General features: G+C 40.1%; 1 protein-coding gene across 1 annotated transcript in view; it reads right to left on the bottom strand.

Moving 5' to 3' along the window:
• The window catches only part of SMS (spermine synthase), a 53,902-nt gene that overhangs the window by 10,746 nt on the left and 18,537 nt on the right, over nucleotides 1-24,619 (bottom strand). Inside the window, exons 2-9 of the mRNA XM_082051309.1 lie at nucleotides 24,109-24,229; nucleotides 12,042-12,135; nucleotides 11,234-11,298; nucleotides 9,105-9,280; nucleotides 6,620-6,774; nucleotides 5,665-5,754; nucleotides 4,530-4,644; nucleotides 3,917-3,996 (exon numbers count right to left, since the gene is read on the bottom strand). Coding sequence (XP_081907435.1) covers nucleotides 3,917-3,996; nucleotides 4,530-4,644; nucleotides 5,665-5,754; nucleotides 6,620-6,774; nucleotides 9,105-9,280; nucleotides 11,234-11,298; nucleotides 12,042-12,135; nucleotides 24,109-24,229 — 896 coding nt within the window. The remainder of the gene's footprint in view (nucleotides 1-3,916; nucleotides 3,997-4,529; nucleotides 4,645-5,664; nucleotides 5,755-6,619; nucleotides 6,775-9,104; nucleotides 9,281-11,233; nucleotides 11,299-12,041; nucleotides 12,136-24,108; nucleotides 24,230-24,619) is intronic.

The following is a 24,619-nucleotide window of genomic DNA, read 5'->3' as shown; positions in this document are numbered from 1 at the left end:
TTACAAGAATGCCCCTCAGGACTTTTAGCTGACTTTGCATCAGAACTTCTCATTGCCTGGCTGTTTCTGGCAAGTTCTAAGTAAAGCCAGACACACAGGTCTGGGAGAGAAAGCCATGCACAACCTGTCACACTTCAGTAAGAATTATTATCATTACCAAAACTCAAAGCAATTTATGATCTGTGAATGCTGTAGTACATACTAAAAGCATGAGCCTCTTGGGGGTTAGGAGAGAAGACTACTGACAAGCACAAATACTGCTTTAGCTGTACAAAACTATGTCTGATTTATGTTCATGAGGTGAGCTGCAAAGAGAAATCATCTCACAAGAAAATGTGATTTCATAACAGTGTGTTAACAGATCAGTCAGTGGAACTTCTTGATCTCAGTTTGACATTAGTGCAGTTCTATCTATATCAGAATTAATTGCTATTACTAAGATTCCCAGGAAGATTTTAATTTAAAAAAATAAAGGAAATGCATATAAGCATTGAACAGATAACTGCAAATTGTTGCTCCAGGAACACTTCTCCCCATTTGGGTCAGGGTGCATGCCCTATTCTTAAAAGCATATGAATCAAAGGAAGTTATGAACATCAGAAAATTTTCTCAGAATTTTTCTTCTGAGGATAACACACACCATCCTAAAAATACACTATCTGCATTAAGTCACAAAATATCTAATCAAAATCTAACTGGCCTGCCAGTAATTTTTAGGAAACCCATCAACTGTGCAGCACCAGACAAGACTCAGTGTCAGTTACAGCAATGGCACCATTCATTTTGTCATCTCCTACAGATGAAAAGAGAAAGCATCATGCCATCCACGCAATGCAATTATGTAAAAACTAGATATTTCTATGCACTGAAGCTTTGATAAACTTACATTTTAAGTCATTTAATCAAAACTACCATAGTATAACTAGTAGGATATTAGGAGCTTTTTTCTAGTTAATGCCCATGAAATTATTGAACATTAACAGCTAAGAGACTGGAAAAAATTCTGAAAGTTAAGAGCCATATAAGAGTGCAATAACATAAATCTCAATTTTCAATTAGGCTGCAAACAGTCAACAGAACTCTACAGGAAAGTATCCTGAATGGGAGCAGAACAGGTTATGCTGCAGCGTAGGTGCATGAGTTGTTTTTTTAGTGCTGCATGGCCTGCCTTTCTCATTTGCATTGCTTTCCTGTTACCAGCTTACTACCAACTACTCTTGTTTCCTGGACATCCCTAACCATTTTAGAGACCATTTTTCACAGCCAACATTTCTGGATGCTGGAATGCTGCAGTTAAACAGCTCTAGACTCTACCTGCTGACAGCTGTCCTGAACAATACTTGTAGCTGTTTGCTCCTAATAACAGAAAGGTGTAGTACGCTGTCTACTTTAAAACACCTTAAAAAAAAATCAATTCATGTGCTGAAGAGTTTCTAAAACTTGTGCAGAGCTCAATGAAGACATGATGAGTATTTCCATTTATGTTTTCCAGCAGTGGCATTTACAGAGTCAGGCAGCACTACAGCTCATCTTGTGAGCAAAAGTTCCACTTCTCAGTAAAGCATTTCTTGAACATCAAAATAAATGACATTCTAACAAGACACACAAGGTAACCCCCTGCAAGCAGAACTATCACAGGACAAGCTACAAACTACAAAGGACAGATGTTCCGAACATTAGTACAACACAATGCCAATGCAGAAGAAGCAAACATGGCTACTGGCCAGTAGCCAACAGGACAGTGACCCTTTTGCAGTATCTTTCCTATGAGACATTTCCTCATTATAGCAGAGTTCAGGCTCTAACAAACAGGCGAGTGTTCCCCTTGTTGCTTTTCTTGACTATATTTAACATATTTTATGTTAAAAACACACTTCAATAAAGCCTGGGGGTGGGGAAGTATACAGAGTCCTGGATTTTAAAAGCACAACTAAAACTTTCCTTCAGCAAGTACAGCCTTCTACCTAAAATAAGCACCCTGGAAGTAGACAAACAGAGCAAAAGTAACTTAGATTTCCAACTTTGATACACAGAGCTAAAAAAAACTGGCATTTAACAGCTAACACTGCTTCTACACACCAGCCCTTTCACTGGCTACCAGTCAGCCACAAGTCACTTCAATTTTTATGTTGTTTCTTTCCCATCCTGCCATGTCCCACCTCATTGCTTTGGAACTGTGAAACTGACATCCTTGTCCTCCTTAAACTGGGGAGCACAGAACTGAACACAGTACTCCAGATGTCACCTCACCAGGGCAGACTAGAAGGGGAGGACAACCCCCCTGGACCTGCTGGTCACATTTTTCTTTATGCACCCCAGGATACCATTGGTCTTCTTGGCCACAAGGGCACACTGCTGATTCATGGTCAACTTGCTGACAAGCAGAACTCCCAGCCGAGTTGTCCCCTCCCACCAGGCCAGGAAGCTGCACTGCACAAGTCTCAGCCTCTAGTGACCCCAGCTGACATACAACAACCTCCCTGTACCTTGGCTGCAGCTGAACCAGCACTCCAGCTTTCAGCACAAGCTTCTTCCTGGAGTCCTTCAGCAAAGTCTGACAGATACCTCCTCACAGACATGTATTTACACACATTCTAATCAAGTCAGCTAGTCTCACTGCGTACAGTATGACAAATGCAACACAGATGCCCGCTCTGTCCAAAAGACATTGCGTCCTTTCAATATCAAAGTCTGTTGTAAATATTTCCACTATTAACAAAATAGAAAAGCAATTAAGATTTACAGTGTGATACAACCATATTAAGTCATACCTTTCAGTTCAGCCACAAAATAATTTCTTGCCCATACAATCACAGCATTTAAAAAAAACAGAAGTAGCACATGATAGTTGCCAAAAACCTCATTCTGAGTTTTGTATTTCTTTCTAAAACTCTACAATTTTACAGTAAACCAGTTTCTTTACACAGCTCAAATCCTATGCTGATATGAATAGAGTTCAAATGCATAGTTTATAGCTAGGTTATTTCAAAGCTTAACAAGGTGATATCAAAACGCTGTACATAGATGTTTCACATATCAGAAGACTATTTAAGGTATGGGCATGACAAAATACAGCTTCAGAGACTTATACTTCACTCAATCATCTGCTGGGTCTTGTCACAGTTTTGCACAATTGCACACAGCTTTGTGGCAATCTGAATTCAACATTACATACAGGAAGTGTCTTCAGAGGGATGTTACACTACAGCTGTATTATCCAAAAGGGAGCTATACTGCAGCAAGCAAACAAATCTGAAGTATTTATTTTTAAATAGATTAACATTAGAAATTTCACATATAAGGACAAAACTTGTGACTATATAAAATATTTCAAAATGCCAAGCATTGTAACAAACATACAAGTGTTCAAAATCCATTTTACAGAAGCCAAACCACTGACTTGAATTAGGAGTGGATACAAAGCAAAAAGTATTTACTCCAAAACGACTGATTTTCTCATCCTAATGCACCTATGTCAAATTCCTACATCTTTATGGATGATATTTTCATGTCTTACACTCTACAACTGAGACATTATCTTAAAAGCCATGTATCTGTTTATAAAGTACATCTGTTCTGCTTTCCCAAAAATTGCTTCGAGCTAAAAAATTCTATCTATGCCTACCTGATTCTTGAAATTATGCTTTCAAATTCAAAGACAAGCACTACAAATTCAGCTGAAATAATGAAAAAAAGACATCAGTTACCAAAGCCCAAATCATTGAAAAAGTTGTTGAAAAGAGAAAAACGGCTTGTTAGTAGATTTTTAATTAATTGTTTGGGTGTGTGGTGGTGGTGGTGGTGGTGGTGTTGGTTGGTTGGTTTTGTTTGTTTTTGTGGGGAGTTATTTTTTTACCTGAAAAATGCAGATTGCAATACATTAGCAGCTATGGTTTTTTACATCCAGATATCATACCTGTGTGAAGTATTTTCCATCTTGTTTCAGGACTTTCATTGAGAGGTCAAGAATCAACCGCAGAAACTCCCATGTGGAATCTGCATATAGAGTACAATTTAAAAACCAAACAACACATTACTGGGTTGTTCATTATTAGATATTCAAGACTTGCAACATAACTACTGTTTAAAAAGTAGCTATCCTATACTTTTTAAAAAAGCAAACAAACCAACAAGAAAAATAAACAGTAAAACTCACACACAATCCATACACAATGTCAATGAATGGCAGAAGTATCTCTGTTTTAATTCACAGTATTTTTCCAGATGTTTACAAGAAATTATAGAGCAGAGAAAAATTTACTGGAGTGTGAACTCTCCAAATACTCTCAAAAAATTACATAAGTTTATATTATTCTGGAATAAGAGCACAGTTTTTAAAAGTACTAGGCACTTACTAATTTTTTTTCAAACATTCAAGAAAAATTCAAAAAGAACAGATGTGTTACTACCATTCTTTGCCTCTCAGATTTGCCATTAAAAAGGCAAGAATCAAAGTATTTTTGTTGCAGTGAAGGGACAGAAATGTGGAAAATTCTCAGAAGTTTAGGAAAATTAATTAGGAGATTAACCTTCTTCTGGAGATGTGGAGATTGGAACAGCCGTCAGATCATTAATTACATAATCAAACATCCTTCCTTCTTTGGCATACCTCTTCAGTACAGGAATACAGTCTTCAATTAGAACCTGTAAGAGTGAAATACTTCAGCTGTTCCTCAAAACACCCTTAAACTGATCAGGTAGGAGAATCAAATGCAGATTCACAGGAATTAAGAGGAGGGAAAAAGTACAAAATTAAACATGCATTTAATTTTAGGGTCCATTTCCAACTTCTTACTGATACAAAAGGGAGGAATGGTTGTTGAAATTATGACAATGACAACATAGTCACTACAGGACCACACTTCCTAGCTCTGTCACTGATTGCTGAGTGACCACTGTTCTACCTACCAAACAGTAACAACAGTTAGCAGCCCCACAACACAGGAACAAAATAAGGTATTTGTACAAAGGGCCACTGACTCATACAGAGTAGCATGTGACTTCTCTGTTAATCTCTTTGCATGCTTTTTTTAGCTCACACTTGTAAGCTAGTATCCATGAGAGCTTTAAGGAGTAGTACTGAAAAGAAAGAAAATATTTCCAGTGAAGATGTCAGATTACACCTGGGCTAGTTTGTCAGCTCTGTCAGATGTAGCACATAAAACCTTAACTGCAGGGATGCACGATTTTTTTTCAATTTTTAACGTACTAGCAGTGTAACAGCAAGAGATATTGTCTGGAAATCAAAAATAATTAAAAATGTGTATTACAAATTCTGATATTCTCAACAGTACAGGACAACTAACTTAAAGTTTCTTCTATCTTTTCATCAATTTAAAGAATGATACTTCACCCTTACTATGTTTATTGCTGTAACTTAGAGTAAACAGTTCTCCTATTTCTCATTCCTTAAAAACTACACATAATTATATTTAAGAGTTTGAAGATGGATAGTTAACAATATTGTGACACTGATGCATACTTCCAACACAAATCTCACTGCCAGCCACTAAAATTTAGAAGTGCCATAAAACAGGAAAAAATCTTTCCCAAAATTAAGAAAAACCAGAAGACTTTTCCCCAAAACCTTCCCATAACAGTCTTCCAGGATAGGTGTAACTGTATTTGAAATATTACTTCTAACAAAAAAAATGAAAAAATTACCTGATAGCACTCTCCTTTCAGATTGTCTAAAACATCTCCACATGTTTTACGCATGTATTTTTTACACCCGTCGATCACCATTTGGTCAATGTTTGAAGCTGGTTAAGGCATTCTACATTCCACAAATAATACAGGTGACAGTCGCTATTTCTTCAGAAAGAAATTCTCAAAAAGGTGACATGCACAAAGGAATGGCAAGATGCACCTTGGTATATATATTACAATAGACAACTTTATGTATATGCCTCCAGGTTTAGGAAGCACTGATTTTTGTTACCATTACTGTGAAAGCTTGAAATATGAACAATAAGGTGGTGTACTAAGAATTCCATAAAACTAAACTAGGTTTAGATTTTAACCTACATTTTTTTAAAAACAATTTTTTAGTTTCTAGCAAGAGGTTCCCAAAACCTAGGATGATCAACTTTTCATATGACTAACAGTGGTTTACATTACAAACTATCTGAACTACAGAATGCTGAAAACTTGATTTGTATCAGTATTTTTAAAACAGGGCAAGAGTTGGTCATTCTGCCACCAACAACTTACCAAGTCCTGACATTCCTATTGATTAAACTTTTTTTGCTTCTATTAAATAGCTTTCTTTAGAAAAACAGAAGAATGCAAGAAGTCAGCATTCAGCCTAAACCAGACTTGACCTGTCTTCTTTTATCAGAAAAGTTCTCAGTCTGATGACAGAAGGGTTCCTTTCCAGTTCTATGCAAACTGCTACTCAGGAGTTACAGTATGGATCAGGAACTTGAGAGCATGAGCTACATAATACAGAGATATGTAACCACTGGGTCTCTCTAAACTGACAAAAAGAAATTTTATTTTAGATCCCGTCTCCTCACACAAATCAGAACCTTACAGTTAACAATGCCCAATGCTAAGGCATCAGCAGAAAACACAGGCTGAAAAATGTTGAAATGATCAGTCATTTGTCAAAGGATATCTCTACCATAGTAACCATCTTTGGCTTCAGTTTGACTATTTCATACAGTATACCTCCATCACCACCTCCTAGGATTAGCACTTCTTTCCCAGCATAGTCTTCCTTTCCACTGCCCATTATGGCTTGAGTATATGCCAGGTCACTCTCCGCCAGATCTGAATAGAAGGAAGAGAGAGTTGGACAGAAACATCACAACCTTAATTCTCCTCATTAACTGGTATTAATTCAGGATTAAATCAAAGGTGATAAAATACAAACCAAAGCAAGAGCATCTACAGAAAAAACCTAGCTCTCAGAGACAGTCCAGCTCAGGTGATTCACCAGAGCTAAGGAGATCCTCCTCAGAATCCCACACAGGATTTCTCCGGTTCCCAACGCAAACCCAGCAATGGCTATCACAACATTAAGAAGTACTACGTGGCAAGAGAAGCAAAGCTGTAGAGCAAAACAGTCAGTACTTAAGACTGAGGTCTACACTTGAATGGGCTGTCACCTCAGACTAGTGCTGCAAAAGACAAATCAGGAGATTTTTTTGAAAGCACACTCTAAACTCCAACTAAAAACAACAACCTAGGTCCACCCCAGTAGATCCCCTGCACAGAAACTCAAGTATGACTGTTAACACCTGATTGTGGAAGGGCCCTGAAGCACAACTCCCTGCTTCTGCTGACTTGTTCACCATTATCTCCAAAGCAGCAATAACTTGCATAGCTCAGATCTGTTATCAGAGCTTAGAAGGGCAAAGCTTTGTGCAGCAGCACATCATGGCACATCCCATCATTCTGCCTGGTGATCAGCACTTAGCTTATATGTGCACAAGAATAAAGTGACACAAAGCAGCATTTTAAAACCCATGGAAGGTACATAAGTAATGGCATACTTCCCTTTCTATGAGGCACATTAGGACAACATTCAAATTCAACCTCATCTCCACAAAACTGATGCAAATTTCTGGCCACAAGTACAAAATACATAAGCTGGTGATTTCACATACAAGTCTAACTGAATTAGAAAATACCTTGCTAATGAATTCAATAAAAAACACGTTTCAGCTGCCATCTGCATAGAAGTTCCCCTGACAGTTGCAAGAAGGCTAACTGAATAGTTATGAGTAATTCTGGTGATTTCAAAAAGCTATAGCCAAATGTCTTTTTCACTCTGCCATTAAACTGAAATTAGGTACTCTACCCCTAGACTGCAACACCCCTCATGTACCTCGGTCAGTACTTTTCAACGTAAGTACTGAGGATTTTACAAAGCAAACCCCTTGATGCTGAGACTTTCTAGCGAACAGCATCCTTATCCAGCTTAAAAGAAAGAATTGTAACCCATCTTATCCCAAATGCACTTTCAAAAATACAAAGTTCAGCAGGCACAGAGTACCACATATAAACCATAGAATGGTTTGAGTTAGCAGGGACCTTTAAAGGTTGTCTAGTCCAACTCCCTGCAATGAGCAGGGCCATCTTCCCCTAGACCAGGTCACTCAAAGCCCCATCAAACCTGGCCTTGAACATTCCAGGGATGGGGCATCCACAGCTTCTCTGGGCAGCCAGTTCCAGTGCCTCACCACCCTTATGGTACATAATGTCTCCCTTGTATCTAATCTCAATCTACCCTCTTTCAGTTTAAAGCCATTATCCTTTGTCTATCACTACACACCCTTGTAAAAAGTCTCTCTCCAGCTTTCTTGTAGGCCCCTTTAGGTACTGGAAGACTGCTATAAGGTGTCCCTGGAGCCTTCTGTTCTCCAAGCTGAACAACCCCAACTCTCTCAGCCTGTCTTCACATGAGAGGTGCTCCAGCCCTCTGACTACCTTCATGGCTCTCCTCTGGATCCACTCAAGCAGGTCCTCCCATAAAGATTGGGTCACTCTCCTGATTAACTTAGAGTTCAGCTGAGCATTTTGAAGACAGAGTCAATAGATGTTCACTAACAAAGCAGTTAAATGGGTTAAGACACAGCTGTACTGTATCTCACTAAGCAGGTAATTCCCTTAGACAAGGGAGCAGCAGGATTACTACCCCCCCTACACACACACACACCAGCTCCTACTTCTTAGTATTTCTTCAGAACTCCACTGTGTTTTGAAGACTGACAAAGTAACTTGTTTTACTGTTGAAGAGCAGCACTCAAGAGGTTGGAATTGAAAAAATACATAAAAGCTCATATGAAAAAAAGGAGTAGAGTAAGCTCTGCTAGAGAGTACTCTTGTGTTTATTCTCCTGTGCCACTTTCTACAGTGGAGATGATGACTTTGGAAAACAGAGTAAATCTTTTTTGTACTCTAGATTTTACATTGGTCAGCATTTGTGATTAAAACACCTTATATACAGGAACAGATATATGTGTACATGCATATATGCAGCTTCCTATATCAGAATTGTAACCCTTAGTAATCTATTAAAACTGTGCCATAGCAAGATAGAAAACAACACTTCCTACAATTTCATGCAATAGATCCTCAAATGAGATGATACTTACTAACATCCCCACTGAGGATAAGAATATTCCCAAACTGTTTTGAATGCAGAATTTTAATATTCTGAAAAGGTGAATCTTCATCATAAACAACTTCATCTATGTCATACTCCACCAGGCGCCCATCAGCAGTGGGCCAGTATCTATCAATGACACCTCCTCTCAAAATGGCTGGCAATCTAGAAGGAAATAATAAAAGAAATCACAAAACATGTTAGAGTATTTTAAAATTCCTTCTAAACATCATTTGGATTCACCATAATAAAGAAATGTTTACAAGAGGAATCTAACAAAGCTTGCAGGATTTGACACTCAGATTTAAGAAACCTATCAGCCATATCTTAAGTATACATAACTTGCTAAGGCATAGGTTAAGTATAAATGGTTCTTTATGTACAGCTTCCACAACATGCATGTGAATCTCTGTGTCCTGAGGCAGGGGACTTATGTAATATAACAGCTTCTGCAGAAGAATCAGCTCATGACTAGAAATAGACAATACAAAAACAGAATGCAGACAAAAAACAATGACAAAACCTCTTCCCACTGTCAGCTCAGCTAAGAATGCTGTTTATTTGAGATCAGGGGATCTCATCCTTCTGAAGTTGTACCAAGAGATGTTTTAAATACACACACAAACAAAAAGTGAACTATTCTAGTGATTCAAACTGAGCCAGGTCTCCCTGCACTGTATAAGCACAATCCTTGATAGCAGCTGATGGTTTGCATTACTTTTAAAAAGTGGTTCGAGCATCTGCATAGATTGGTGTTATTGCTTTTTTATTATTGAACTCTACACAGAAATATCTTGGTTCAAATCAGTATTTCACCTGTAAAGACAAACCATATTTGAAATGGCAGTCATTGATCAAAATGATTGCATTCCATTTTAAGCAAAGTGTGCAGGTACAGAGTTCAGATTTCTCACACACACTTCAGAGAGTTAAGGGGTTTTTTGCAGAGTAGAATGTAGTAAAAAGTAGACATAAAGAAGCTTCTTCTAAATTCACTATCTCAAACATTTCAGAAATATTTTCTACCCTGAGTGAGCCACAAGATGGCAGCACATAATGAGAGCAAGAGCTCTATTCACTCTGTCAAGACAACAAAAATGCAGGAACAACTTTTCCAGCAACATTAGTTCTTACTCAAACTGCATGTGTGATGCTAACACCAGATGGATGCAAAACAATTTAGGGGAAAAAAATTCACTCCAGATTCCCTGTTCTAAAAGGTTCATTTTCCCATACTAAGATAATCAAATTAATCTAGATCAGTTCAGTCTTTTTCCTGACCCATTTTTGGTAAGTTCCTGTCATAGGGATTCTACAAACTCCCAATATCATAGTTCAGTATTAGCATCCCTACAGTTTAATATATAACCGCGTATTTAAGGGAACCAAAATTGTCAGAAGGCTTGCAAAGTCTCCCTCCTTCAGTTATAAGTTACATTTAAAATAATTGCTACAAAACATTTCTATCTTCTTGGCAGAGCACTAAGAACAAAAGTTCCTCCAGTGTATTCACCACTTGTACCCAAAGCCAGCACCACAAGATACAGCAGGGGCAGAGCTGTGAGAGAAATATCAGCAAGACCCTGTCAGGGCAGGGTCTCCTCCATGGGGGCTTGAGATGCATTTTAGCTCCAGCCCTCATCCCTGATCCCCATTCAAGCTACGCTGCAGCTCTGCCCAAGTCTTTCACCAATCCTTGACACTCAAGCTCACTCTCAGAGCTGCCTTCCTACTAAATTCCTGCTTGCCTGGTCCACGAGCTGTGAGATGTGGCCCAGAGGGTTCAGTTCAGGCCCTAGCCAATTCCTCCCACTACCCTTGACTCCCCAGCCCTTCCAGAGCAGCCTGCTCTTAATTCCTGGTTGCATTTCCTCCCACCATTTCATGTAAACACTGCAGCAAATTAAAGAAATAACCCTCATCTAAAGTAACAATACTGAAGATGAAGCTTAACAAAATGACAAACCTCACTCTATCTTCAATTCTGCACTTAAACAATTTGAAAATATTGTTGAAAAAACATGCATAAAGTCATGTTGCAGGCTATTCACTGCAGTATTTGCTTATTATCTTTAGCAACTACACAGGCAAGCCACAGAGAAACATGTACAAACTTACCGTTTCACCCTTTTTATATTACCATGAAACAACTCTTTCATTCTTTCTTCTACTTTGTTTAGAAGCTGAAAAAAATGCAAACAATAGAGATAGAAATTATAGGTGATCACTTAATGTAAAACATTTGTTAAATTAGGCTACTTGGAAGGCAATAAAAAGCAGCACCTGCACTGAAAAGCTTAGAAATGTAATATTAGAAGCCTATGAATATTTAACTGGCTCCCTTAGGCTCCTTACTAGCAAGAATACGCACACTGCAGCAGTTATCACTGTGTTTAACTGTCCTCCAGGATAACACTGTCTGTGCCTGAAAGGTCTGCTTAAGAGGGAACACAGAACCCTGTAGGGTTTCATTCTTGCTGAAGCAGTGGCTGGTTGCCCTGCAATATCCAGTTTCTGATGCCTTGATATTAGGGAATATGATACTTTTCTCTGTGAGGAAGAAGTTTGAGAATAGAGGTTCCCCATCTCTCTGATTAGAAAAAGAAAAAAAAGTCATCCAGTAATAAACCAGGTTGCAGGCTGAGCATCACTTCTCCCTCACTGCCCTTGGTGCCTGAATTGAATACACCTAAGCCCTGATGAAGGCTGCTCTCACTTTTTAACTTTTACAGGAAAAAAACACAAGGCCCAGGACAGGCAAGACAATGTGTGCACACACATGTATGCAACTACTATAGGTGTTATTACTCATTTGTAAGCATTCAGGTTTGAAATATTTTTAAATATCAAATTCAGTTCAAAGACATACTTTGATAGACTTGAAGAAAAAGGGGTCCCCATGCAGTTTGATAAGCATCACTCATACCTGATCAACTTCCTCTCTTCCTTTCATATGATCATTGTAACTCTGCAGATCCACCAACACTAATCCATGAGGGTGAATTCTCAAATTGGCAAAGCTACAAAACAGAGATGGAGACGATGATTTTATTACCAAAAATCAGAGTGAGTGAGGAAAAAGTTAGAAATTAGTTATATTAAATTCAGAATGCACATTTCCTTTTCTAGCCATCTGTAACTGACGGTACAAGGTCCATTCTTCCTTTGCAGGTCAAAAAGCAGCAAAGTTGCAAGAGCATGCTAGTCGCTATGTACCTAACAAAATCAGCAGGCATCAAGGCAGTGAAGCAGGATGTTTAAATCAGAAAAACTACAGTATGATGGAAAACATAGCACTTACTAGTCTCAGCTCTTTAAATAAGGCCTACTTGAAGGGGTGTGTTGTGTTGGTTTTCTTTGGTTTCAGTTCTTAATTGAAATCAAAACTCAACAAAACAAATGGACACTTACTTCTTAGTGTTTTGTTGTTTTTTTTTAACTTTATAGCAACTAATCACAGTGTTCACAATCAAAGCTGTATAAAGATTTGTAAATGCAAAACAATACGTGTCCTTGAGCAACCATGGCTTTGACCAGCAAAGAAATCACAGCAGCAAACTCTCATTGATGAATACAGATAGACAAAACCCCTACTGTATATTGTGTTTATTGCAGGAACATTGAAAAAAAAAAAAAATCAAAGAACAAGGTTCCAGCATGCTAGGTGCTGGGCAGACAAATACATGACCTTCAAGAACTTGCAAAAAACTGAACAAGAGATAAGGATCATGGGGAAAGACACAGAGAGTAGCAGCAGATATATTACTTCCATACTAAAGAAGGAAGAAGACAAAATAAACAGAAGGGCTACAAGGGGATTAGCTGACAGAAGGACAGAGGCATGCACTGAAAGAAGTGGGCAAAGGAGGAGATGGCAACAGGAACAGCCAAGCAAAAAAAAAAAAAGTATTTAGGGGTGGAATCTCATTAGCACAACACAGAGAAACCCCAAGTAAAGCTGCATGCAGTCCTATGAATGTCCCTTTCTTTGCTTGTCTGCTCTTGTCACCCCACCACTCAGCCTCAACAGCAAACACAAACTAACTCTTTCCACCTTTCTTTTTTTTATGCTTATAGAACACCTTTCCCAAACTGGCAGCCTCAATATGAACACAACTTCTCCCATGGCAATGGGAACTTTAGCCAGCCAACACCTGCAGTCATAGAGAAAATTGTAGATAGTCTATGTTATCTGAAGATTATAATTTTTCCTAACTGCTAGATGATCAACTGATGAAACTGAATGAAGTGATTCAAGAATAAAAACACTTTTGCTGGCTTTGGCCAGCAGTCATCTGTAGCTGCAATTGGTTTCTCTGCCAACTGTAAACACAAGTGTCACTCATTTCTTTTTGGAACATGAGCCTGGAAAGTCCTAGGTATTCCTGAAGAACTTATGCACAGGTCTTCACTTCAGGAGAAAAGATGTTTTTATACAATACACAACCACCATGTTTCCCCCGCTCAGGTATCTCAGTCTTTCAGGGACTCTCCCTACATCTCAGCCATTGTCCACCAGGTGTCCTCCCAACGTGGTTTTCGTTACAGACCAGAAAATGTACCTACTCTCAATGACCATTAAACAAAACCACAGAATAGCCTTAAAATATGTGTTCTCCCCACACCAGGAAATTCCTCATGCATAAAATAAAACACACTATTTTACCCCGATGAAAGGATGAACAGAAAATAGTCAAGGAGTAAACAAAGATGTTTGGGTTTTTTCTTTTAAACAGCTAGAGTGCTACCACTTAAGAGATCAATTTTATAAACTAATCAGAAGAATAAGAGTGTTTTCAGTATTAAAGACATTTCTAAGGCAGTTTTTTGTTTCTCTCATACAAGCTATATAAGAAAGCATTCAGAGAGAAGAACCAGCAAACTCATTCTACTGTCCTCCTGCCAAAGCCAAAGGAAAACAGAGGAAGCTGTTGTAAACCTCAGCAGACAAAACATTTTGCCTGCATGTTTTAGGATGGTGTGCCCCACCTGCTGGTGACTGACACAGTTCAGTACTTTTGATACATGGGCCACTTCATACTTTGCATAGTGACCACAACATCTTACAGCTTAAGTTCATGTCCATACCACTAAGACACAAGTGGGACTGTTAAAAAATGAAAATAATTTTTAAAAGAGAACAGGACACACATTCTGCCTTCTCCCCCCTCATTCTCTGCAGAACTTCAGGGTTTTTAAACACTTCCCTGTGACTTTGCAACCACCTGAACCAAAAGTACTCAAATTGGTTGCATGCTTCTCCTAGAGCCTCTTGGTACTCGGCACAGGGGGAACAGCTACTGCAAAGGATGGGTCTGGAGAAAATCCTATCAGAATTCTTAGATTTCCATGTCAGCAAGGGTTTATTTTGCAATGTGCCTAACATGAAAGGAAAAAAATAGTCAGGCATAAGTCTAAGAACAAACAGCTTTATTGCCAGACTCCAGGAGATAATTTAAAAAAAAAAGAAAAAAAACTAAAGAGCAGAACTCGCTAGGTTGGACACACTGGTCACTCCAGGTGGTTTTGGACACAACTATTCACAGTGAAAAGGGACATTTCTGGTGAAGTCAACAGACCTGCTTCTAGAGCCCTCAGAGTTGCAGCACTACAGACAGAAATGAGTATTCGCAGTTCATTAAACAGCACCATTAAGTTCTCTGAAATCTGGCACAGTGCCAGAAATATTTGCACTGTTAGAACAACATTTTATTAGTTTATTCCCATATTCCAGAGGTTGCTATTCACACAGATAAGCAACAGATTTTCCCATGACTTGAATGCCCTCTTAATTCTTTTTCTAGAATCATGTAGCTGTCATAAGATTGGACAGCTGACACTGTCTTTACTCCCCCTGTGACTGCATGAAGTATTTTCTCAGCATGTGATGTTACTGTCTTTGCTTTGGGGTCTTTTTTGTGTGTGAAGAAAGGGGAGGCAGAGAGGAAGGTTGCTCTGAAAAGTACAACCACACAACTTTTCACTTATAAGCGACATAAAAGCATTAGAATATACAGAGAATAACACTGTAGAACCATCATTCGTTTTGTCAAACTTATCTCTACCAGACTAGCAGGGTCCTGACACCTGGGGGAAAGGGGAAAAGAGACTGAAGGCAGGCACCAGGCCAGAACAGTGTAGTGGGGCAAAAATTTAAGTTCTGGTTGATAATTAACTTATGGTAAACCACCGTGACTGATATTTGAAATTCTCCAAGAGGCTGACACACATCCAGATTGGTTATATCTTGGTTAAAAGTCACTTGTCCAGAAATAAATACCTGAAGTAAGCTAAAATGTCTGTAAAGACTTAAAAACACAGCAAACAGTACAAATGTACATTCATAAAAGTGATCAGAGTAGTAGCATTAAGGCAACTGCAGCAGGCCAAGGCCAAACCCACAAAAGACTTCCTAGCTTCTATCAGCAGATAGCAAAGGCTGTGCTGGCTTTTGTTACTTCACACTTGCCTGCTTGGCAGAATACACAAAGGCAGGTTCTCAGCAACACCAGCTCTTATATTTAGGGGAAGGTTTTTAAGAGCCATGATAATACAATTTCTATTTTCTACCTAAGAAAATATAGCAGAGATTACTTTACAATCCAAATGGGGGGGGAAATAAAAAAAAAATTTTTTTCTTCATAAGCCTCCCCTCCTGCATCTTGCCATACTGAAAACTTTAATTCCTGTTTTCAAAATAAAACTCCTGCCATACCTTTGGTGTGTGCTCACATGTACTTTCATAAAAGTAGTAAGTATAAAGCTCAGTGAAGAGGGATACCCTCCAATTAGGCAAAAAATTTGCACATGAAAAGCTACTAACTAGCATATGGAGTGGTTAGCAAAAGACTAACACAAAAAAGAAATAAGCAAAAACACTTATCCCTCATTTCATGGTGTTAACATACACTTGTTGTCATTCTGAGTGACACACAAACCAGCTTCAGCTGGGTAAATCTTGCACTGTTGTGAACAGTGGAATTAAATGCCAGTAGGATTACACTTCTCTAAACAATAATTCAGACATGGAAGCTAGAAATTGATGTCCATATAGGGAAGGTTAAAGCTTTCCTAAAAGACAGTCTTTTACTGTAGAAACAGTGACTCCAAGTTTCAGGTTTTGTGGGTTTTTAAAGAGCCTCCAGACAGAAGATGACAGAAGAGGGAACACAGATGCACAAAGGACAAGAAAACTCCTTGTAGCTGTACACAGTATGTAACAGATCAGTATTTGTTCACAAGCAATGATGCTATTAAAATACAGTATTAGTTGAGAAGATACTCAGTTTCCAAATATTAGCTTTAACTATTTTCTCCTTACCTTAGATTTATTTAATAGCACATTTTTAATCTATTGAGATATACTGGGCCCTATAGCTCTGTACAAAGTACCATCTACATCAAATGAGATAGACCTCACATTCCTAACTTCAACTGTCCAGTCTAAGCTAGAGTGACACTTCAGTAAAAGCATGCTGCTCAATGTGATCCCCAAAACATTCTGGAACTGATCTTAAAAAAAAACACAGCTCAGTGAAACAAGACTGCTGGGGCCCCAAATCTCAGGAGACAGAGCTCCCCTCCTGCATGTGCTACTGTTTCCCCAACAGCATTTGGGCAAAGGGGCTGGCAGAGCCCAGGGAAGAGTGTCTGTCCCTACCAGGACAGACAGGGACCTGAGTGGCTCAAGTGAGCCACTTCCTGCCCAGCTCTACAGCCTGGTGTCAACTCCATTAGTAAATGGTTTTGGCTGACCTTCCTCAATTAGGTCCTTTGACAGAGTAAATCACAAAGCATATGGAGCAGGTAGGGTTGCCACATGGGCTTTTGCTTGCTTAAATTCAGACAAAAGAGAAGGGGGGGGGATCTGCTGCTTTGGTAACACCAACAGGAAAGCCAGGCTTAATCCCGCAAATCAGCTCCAATTTGTTCAACCACCACAGCCTCGCACCGGGGCTGTTCACTGGTAGTGACAGTTTTGTCAACAGCAGCACCCACAATTCAGCAATCTGTAGGTCTGAAATATGAAGCACTCAACAGGCTACAGGGGTTATCTCTGCAGACTCTGGGTTGTAGACACTGTTTAGCAACATATTACTTACTATCTCAAACATTATTTCCTGGGATTAGTACCCAGCTTGTTACATCAGTTGCACATCTTTGTCTTGCAATGGCTCAGTCACCTTTGACTGGTTAAAAATAAGTTTGTGTGAACAATCAGAAAACCCCTACACACAAACTGCACCAACTCAGCCATCTCTCATCCTGGATAATGTCTGTGCCCAGTAACACTCAGCCATCCTTACAGGAAACTGCTCATGATGCAGCTACCTGCCATCTTTTTTTCCCCCCGGCTTTTTACTACTAGCTACTTTCCCAGAAGTATACTGTTTTGCATGGAAGGAAGACAAAGTCTGCACACCTTGGCTAATTTCTTCCTACTTGTGTCAGATACTTTTTTTTTTTAAACTAGCATAAAACCCTTAAGACACTTTAGGTCTCTAAAATAAAACACAGACATAAAATTGCTGGCAGTGAAATAAAGCCTACTGAATTGGTATCAAACCCTCTGTATGTTCAGCAGTTCATCCTTACCATTCATGAAATATTCCTGTTTTGCAGGTTTTTTTTTTTAACCTGTCCAGTCTACTGGTTTATGTGTTCAAACCCTTATTTGTTTCAGTTAACTAAAGCTATAACAACTGACCTTAACAGAAATATGCTGTTCAAGGCTGCCTTCATAAAAAATGTGGTTTCCTTAAGTAATCTGAACACCCCAGAAAACAAAACTGCAGAACTCGCAGAAAATTCTCCTGCACCTGCTGCTGTTCCCCAATTCGGTGTTTAACTGGGCTGGCAAAATACAGAAAAGTACTTTCATTGACACCACTACAGACAATATGCTGTCTAGCTGAAGTGAATAATTTCCAGGGAAGATAAATCCAGTATGAATGGAGTTCAGATAGAACGGTTATTGCTTTCTTTTGGTATATTAATTGCTTTCTTAATTTACATTTAACACTACACCAGAAAACAAACCCACTTGCAAAGTGAACAATCTCCTCTTGAATATTCAGCTCTTCCATGCATGCATTCTTATTCTTCATTCTTCAGTTTTGAGGCTGTAGCACAAGTTGCAATTCTTAATTATATTTAGGATGCTCTCCTGCATAGCTTCTCTTAGCAGCTCAACAATTTCTAGACCTGACTTATGTTACAACTCCAAGAACTTATACAATAAGGGTTAAGAGTCTCCATCAGCAAATGTAATGTTGAACTGACACTGCTTATACACAATTTAATATTTAGCTGACAAAGGTAATTTGATATTAAACAAAGCTCAACTACAACTTTTTAACAATTAACAACGTTTCTGTTGGAGGGCCCATTTACAGTTGGATTAATGACAGACAGTGAAGCACAGCACACAAGGGGGAAAAAGGGCAAAATTGTAACACCTGCATATTTACAGAAAGAAGTGAAAACTTTCAAACCTGACTGTTAAAAACCAACATGTTAAATGGAGAGTGATAGAGCAAGTCAATTAGCCTATGCAAATCAGGAAAGGCAAAAAAACAGTTCTGCAGTAGTAGAAAGCCCATTCATGTCTCACTTCGACACCACAGTATTCAGGGCATCTTTTTCCCGAAACTCAGTTTTCTCTGTTGTATTTCTCACTGTGAGTTGAAAAGATAAGCAGTGCTAGTTTAAGAGAAATCTAGTGTATGATGATATTAAACAGATGAGAAGCAATAGTTCACTGAACTGGTTGCACTCACCCTGGAGGGCTTAAGGAGCTGAACTCCCTTGACAACAGGCAGGCCACATCCATGTTCACGCCACCCAGCCCCAGCTCTCCCTGTGGCCCCAGGGCTGTGATGGTTTCCCACTCAACACACCAACCACCACATCAAAACATCTGAAGTGACATGAGGGAACCTTCTGCAGTCACCAGGGAAGTACTTCACATCACCAAGCTGACACATTGCATTCCCTAGAACATGGCAAGAGGGTTACTACCCACGAGAAAAGCAACTTGATACAACTGTGTGACAGCAGAGGCAGCTCAAATTGTGCAGCCTCACCAATACTGCCTTTTAGGAGAGAACTCTGCAACAAACCAACCCAAAACCTTGCCAGCTGACAAACTGCTGGTGTAACCCTGAAGAAGAAATCCAGGAAGCAAGCCAGCAGTCCACAGCTCTGTAGGTGTCCCAAGCCATTGCCCTTGCTCCCCAGCTCTTTTACTTAGCACAGTAAACCATAGGTATTGGGAATCAAGACCAAACATAAGAGTCTCCCTTCTTACCCTGAAGGAAAGCCACTAGGCACATTTTCCCATAGCAGTAAGAAAACTGAACTATCCGCTGGTGCCAAAGCTTAAGTTGTATTTAGCAGCACAGCAAAAAGCTGGATGATTCAGTGTCAAGCTGCTGGACAGCACAACAGTAAAACACACAGCAAAGAGACCATTTAGAAATCTGTATGAATATTCAACAATTGCTGAAGCTCATCTTTTACACATAGCTTTCAGGAAACAGCATCCTATTTTCCCCACAGGGGTTCTGCTGTACCATGGAAACTGGCAACTTGACCAACTTTCTTCTGTTACCACAAATGCACTGTACACCAGTGCACAGGTTTGTTTTTCCCATTAATTCCTCCCCACCCCTCCTACACTGGCATGTCAACTTCTACATCCTCTTTTCTCCCTTAATTCATTAGTAATATACTCTAGCACTTGAGAAAGACAGTGGAATTTGCAGCAACAGGTATTTTCAGCTGACAGTAACAGAATTCAGGTTAGATTCAATAAAAATTTTGAGTTGTATTAAGACCTTACTCAGAGATCCTTCTAGATACTAGTTATCTCCTGGAAAAGTTATTCAACAATTTCCTAGAAAGTTCCTGAAACACATCAAAAGACTGGTAATTTAACTCTGGGAACTGCTCCTTTAGAAGAGACTTCTTAAGAGGAATGATCAGATGAGGCTGTAAAAGGGAAAGCCAGGCTGAGAATTTATATCTTGTGCCATTTCCAGACTCAAGGAAATGCAGGAAAGCAAAATGATGCCATGTAATCAAAGAAAATCAGTTAAATCCTTAAGTCCTTTTTACCTTCAAATATTTTACCTTCTAATTGTTCAGAGTTTATGTATCCTTGACAGGGGAACCAAATACAAGCTGAACCCAAGACAGAGGAAGGATAGCACCAGAGTAGTAAATTACCAACTTGGCTATCTTCACAGTATCACAGTATGTTTGGGATTGGAAGGGACCTCAAAAGATCATCTAGTCCAATCCCCCTGCCGGAGCAGGAACGCCTAGGTGAGGTCGCACAGGAACATGTCCAGGCGGGTTTTGAATGTCTCCAGAGAAGGAGACTCCACAACCCTCCTGGGCAGCCTGTTCCAGTGCTCTGTCACCCTTACTGAGAAGAAGTTTCTTCTCAAATTTGAGTGGAACCTCTTGTGTTCCAGCTTGATCCCATTACCCCTTGTCCTATCATTGTTTGCCACCGAGAAGAGCCTGGCTCCATCCTCATGGCACTCACCCTTTATATATTTATAAACATTAATAAGGTTACCCCTCAGTCTCCTCTTCTCCAAACTAAAGAAACCCAGCTCCCTCAGCCTTTCTTCATAAGGGAGGTGCTCCACTCCCTTAATCATCTTGGTTGCCCTACGCTGGACCCTCTCCAGCAGTTCCCTGTCCTTCTTGAACTGAAGGGCCCAGAACTGGACACAATATTCCAGATGGGGTCTCACCAGGGTGGAGTAGAGGGGAAGGAGAACCTCTCTCGATCTACTAACCACCCCCCTTCTAATCCACCCCAGGATGCCATTGGCCTTCCTGGCCACAAGGGCACAGCGCTGGCTCATGGTCATCCTGTTGTCCACCAGGACCCCCAGGTCCCTTTCCCCTACACTGCTCTCTAATATGTAGTTTCCCAACCTATACTGGAACCTGGGGTTGTTCCTGCCCAGATGCAGGACTCTATACTTTCCCTTGTTAAATTTCATTAGGTTATTCCCCGCCCAACTCTCCAGCCTGTCCAGGTCCCACTGGATGGCAGCACAGCCTTCTGGCGTGTCAGCCACTCCTCCCAGCTTAGTGTCATCAGCAAGCTTGCTGATAGTACACTCTATTCCCTCGTCTAAATCGTTAATGAATATATTGAATAGTATTGGCCCCAGTACTGACCCCTGAGGCACTCCACTAGATACTGGCCTCCAACTAGACTCCGCACCATTGACTACCACTCTCTGGCTTCTCTCCTTAAGCCAGTTTGCAACCCACCTCACTACTCTATTGTCTAGACCACACCTCCTCAACTTAGCTGTGAGGATGCTGGGGGAGACTGTGTCAAAGGCTTTAGTGAAGTCAAGGTAGACCACATCCACCGCTCTGCCATCATCCATCCACCTTGCTACATTCTCATAAAAGGCTATGAGGTTGGTCAAGCATGACTTACCCTTGGTAAAGCCATGCTGACTGCCCCTAATAACCCTCTTATCCTTGATATGCCTTGAGATGGCACCAAGGACAAGCTGTTCCATTACTTTCTCAGGGACAGAGGTGAGGCTGACCAGTCTATAATTACCCGGGTCCTCCTTCTTGCCCTTTTTGAAGACTGGAGTGACATTTGCTTTCCTCCAATCCTCAGGCACCTCTCCCATTTCCCAAGACGTGCCAAAGATGTTGGAGAGCGGTCCAGCAATGACTTCAGCCAGCTCCCTCAGCACCTGCAGATGCATCCCATCTGGACCCATGGATTTATGGATGTCCAGACTATTTAATTGCTCCCTAACCCAGTCCTCATCAACTAAAGCAAACTCCTCCATTGACCTGGCTTCATCTGGGGTCTCAGGGGTACGGGGCTCCCCAGGACAGCCTCCGGCAGAGTAGACAGAGACAAAGAAGGCATTCAGTAATTCTGCCTTCTCTGTATCTTCTGCCACCAGGGCACCCAACCCATTCATCAGTGGGCCTACATTGCCTCTGGTATTAGTTTTATCTGCTATGTATTTGAAAAAGTTCTTTTTGCTGTCCTTGACCCCTCTCGCCAGCTGTAATTCTAAGGAGGCCTTGGCTATCCTAGCTGCCTTCCTACATCCTCTAACAGCAGCCTTATATTCTTCCCAAGTGGCCAGCCCCTGCTTCCATGACCTGTAAACTCTCCTCTTCTGCTTGAGCATACCCAACAGATCCCTATTCAACCACGCAGGCCTCCTGGCTCCCTTCCTTGACTTCCTACGTGTGGGGATGCTCTGATCCTGAGCGTGGAAGAAGCAATCCCTGAATGCCACCCAGCTATCTTGGGCCCCTTTACCTTCAAGCAGCCTTGCCCATGGGATTTCCCCCAGCAATTGCTTGAAAAGGCCAAAGTTAGCCCTGCTAAAGTCCAGGGTTGCAATTCTACTTGCTAATCTGTTCCTGCCACACAAGATGCTGAACTCCACCATCTCGTGGTCACTGCAACCCAGGCAGCCCTCAACCTTTACTGCTTCAACCAGACCCTCCTTGTTAGTGAGGATGAGATCCAGCAGCGCACCTCTCCTAGTCAGCACCTCCACCATCTGCATGAGGAAGTTATCATCAATGCACTGGAGGCATCTCCTGGACTGTGGCTGGCTGGCTGAATGGTCCTTCCAGCAAACATCTTTTCACTGACCTGAGAAACAAAAGGTTATCCAGACCTGGAATCCTGATCAAATTATTCAGGAAGACTATAAAAGCATGAGTAACTAAAGACAAAAATAATACAGACTACAGAAACAAGAGACAAGTAACAGTTTTTTCTAGGCACACAAACTATAAAAACCAAATATTTTTGGTCAGAAGAAACCAGTGTCACATTTGAAATGCTGACTGAAATATTCTGAAAGCTTTATGAAGCATGACTGGGAAAAATATAGCCATAGGACTAGACTCATGGCAAATTACTTGTTACCTAAGTCAGGCCCAGAGTTTACCAGCATTGTTGGTCTACACTACTTTTATAAATAAAATAGATGTAGAGCTGAGCATACAAATGCTCACATACAGTAAACAGATACACAAACTCCAGCAAGCACCACAGTTGCCTAGGATCCAATTTTCCTTCTAGCAATAGTGGTTCTCTCATTACAGAGAAAACTTAAAAATCCTTTGGCAATTCTCATATGTTGGGAATGTGGCCAAATGAGCTGCTTAACAGGACACCCAGGAGGAAAAGAGAGCCAACAAATTAAAGTTTATTTAGCTTAACTCCAATCCTGAAGAACACCAAAGTAAGTAGAGATTTCAAAAAGAACAAAAGCAGCAACTGCCACAACAGATGTCAAGAACAAACAACTGAATAATTGGAAGCAAATCAAGTGCAATAAAATTATGGCAGTTACTAATAAGTAGGCCAGAAAAATGTATACAATAATTAACTCATGCTGACATTGTAAAGCAGCTTCAGGAAATGAAGTGAATGTGGTTTTGCTTACTAGTTTATCCCAGCAGATTTTGCTTATGTGCCACTAATGATACCAACCACCTTTGTCATGCTATTAGTTACTTCAGCGGCTGCTTGAGAATTTGAAGTGTATAACAGAGTGTTTAAAGGCACACACAAGACAGTTTTCATCATTCACATGCTAACGTTATACTTGAACATGTTTAGACATATTCAACTATTAGAAGAATTACAAATACATTTAACTCACTTGAGCTGTTCTGCATCTGGAAGGACTGACCCTAAGACCAAGACACCATGCAATGTCACCACATCAATACAGCCCAGATTGATCAATTCAACAGTTCAGATATCCAAACCGCAACGTGACACTGACAAGGTTATCAACATTATTCTGTTTTGTTTTAGACACCTCATACACAAGGCTGTTAAGAGAATAATTTGCCCTGCCTGCATCCCAGAAGGAGATCCAAAAAAGTGAGAAAAATATTTGTACGGTAAGACAGAAGGGTCATAATCTCTAAGAAATAACAGAAAATCCACTCACCTGCCATTTTTTTTGATGTAAGTTGCTAAATAGCCATGGTCTTCCCAGTTATGAACTGTTTCTGTCATTCCCTGCTCCTGAAAAATGGGCTGTAGAGCTTTAAGAACGGCATTGCAATCAACTATAACATTGAGAGAAAAAAAAAAATCAGTTAGGATTTTCCAATAAAATCAGTTCTTTTTTGTCTTTCAAAGGCTGAACAGTTTTTGCTGGCAGCCTTGAATACTTCTCCTTTGAGCTCCATCTGAACAATGGCTTTCATGTACCTCATTCCCCTGACACCCCGCATCCCCAAAAATGTTACTCAGTGCATGGGAACCCAAACAATTTTCTTTTGTTCTGGGCTAAAGACTGATTAAAAAGTGTTTATCTACAATGGATGTAACAGTATTAGTATCATGGTTACTATTAGTCATCTACACTATCACAATCCAAGCAAGTCCTTACTCATGTAATTACTTTTTTTAAAAAAGAAAAAACTTAACACACAAATAGCAATCCTAGAAAGAAA

The sequence above is a fragment of the Streptopelia decaocto genome, assembly GCF_964273445.1.
Source record: "Streptopelia decaocto genome assembly, chromosome: 1".
NCBI lineage: Eukaryota > Metazoa > Chordata > Aves > Columbiformes > Columbidae > Streptopelia > Streptopelia decaocto.
Note: the sequence above shows the minus strand (reverse complement) of the source record. Positions and strands in the feature narration are given on the sequence as shown.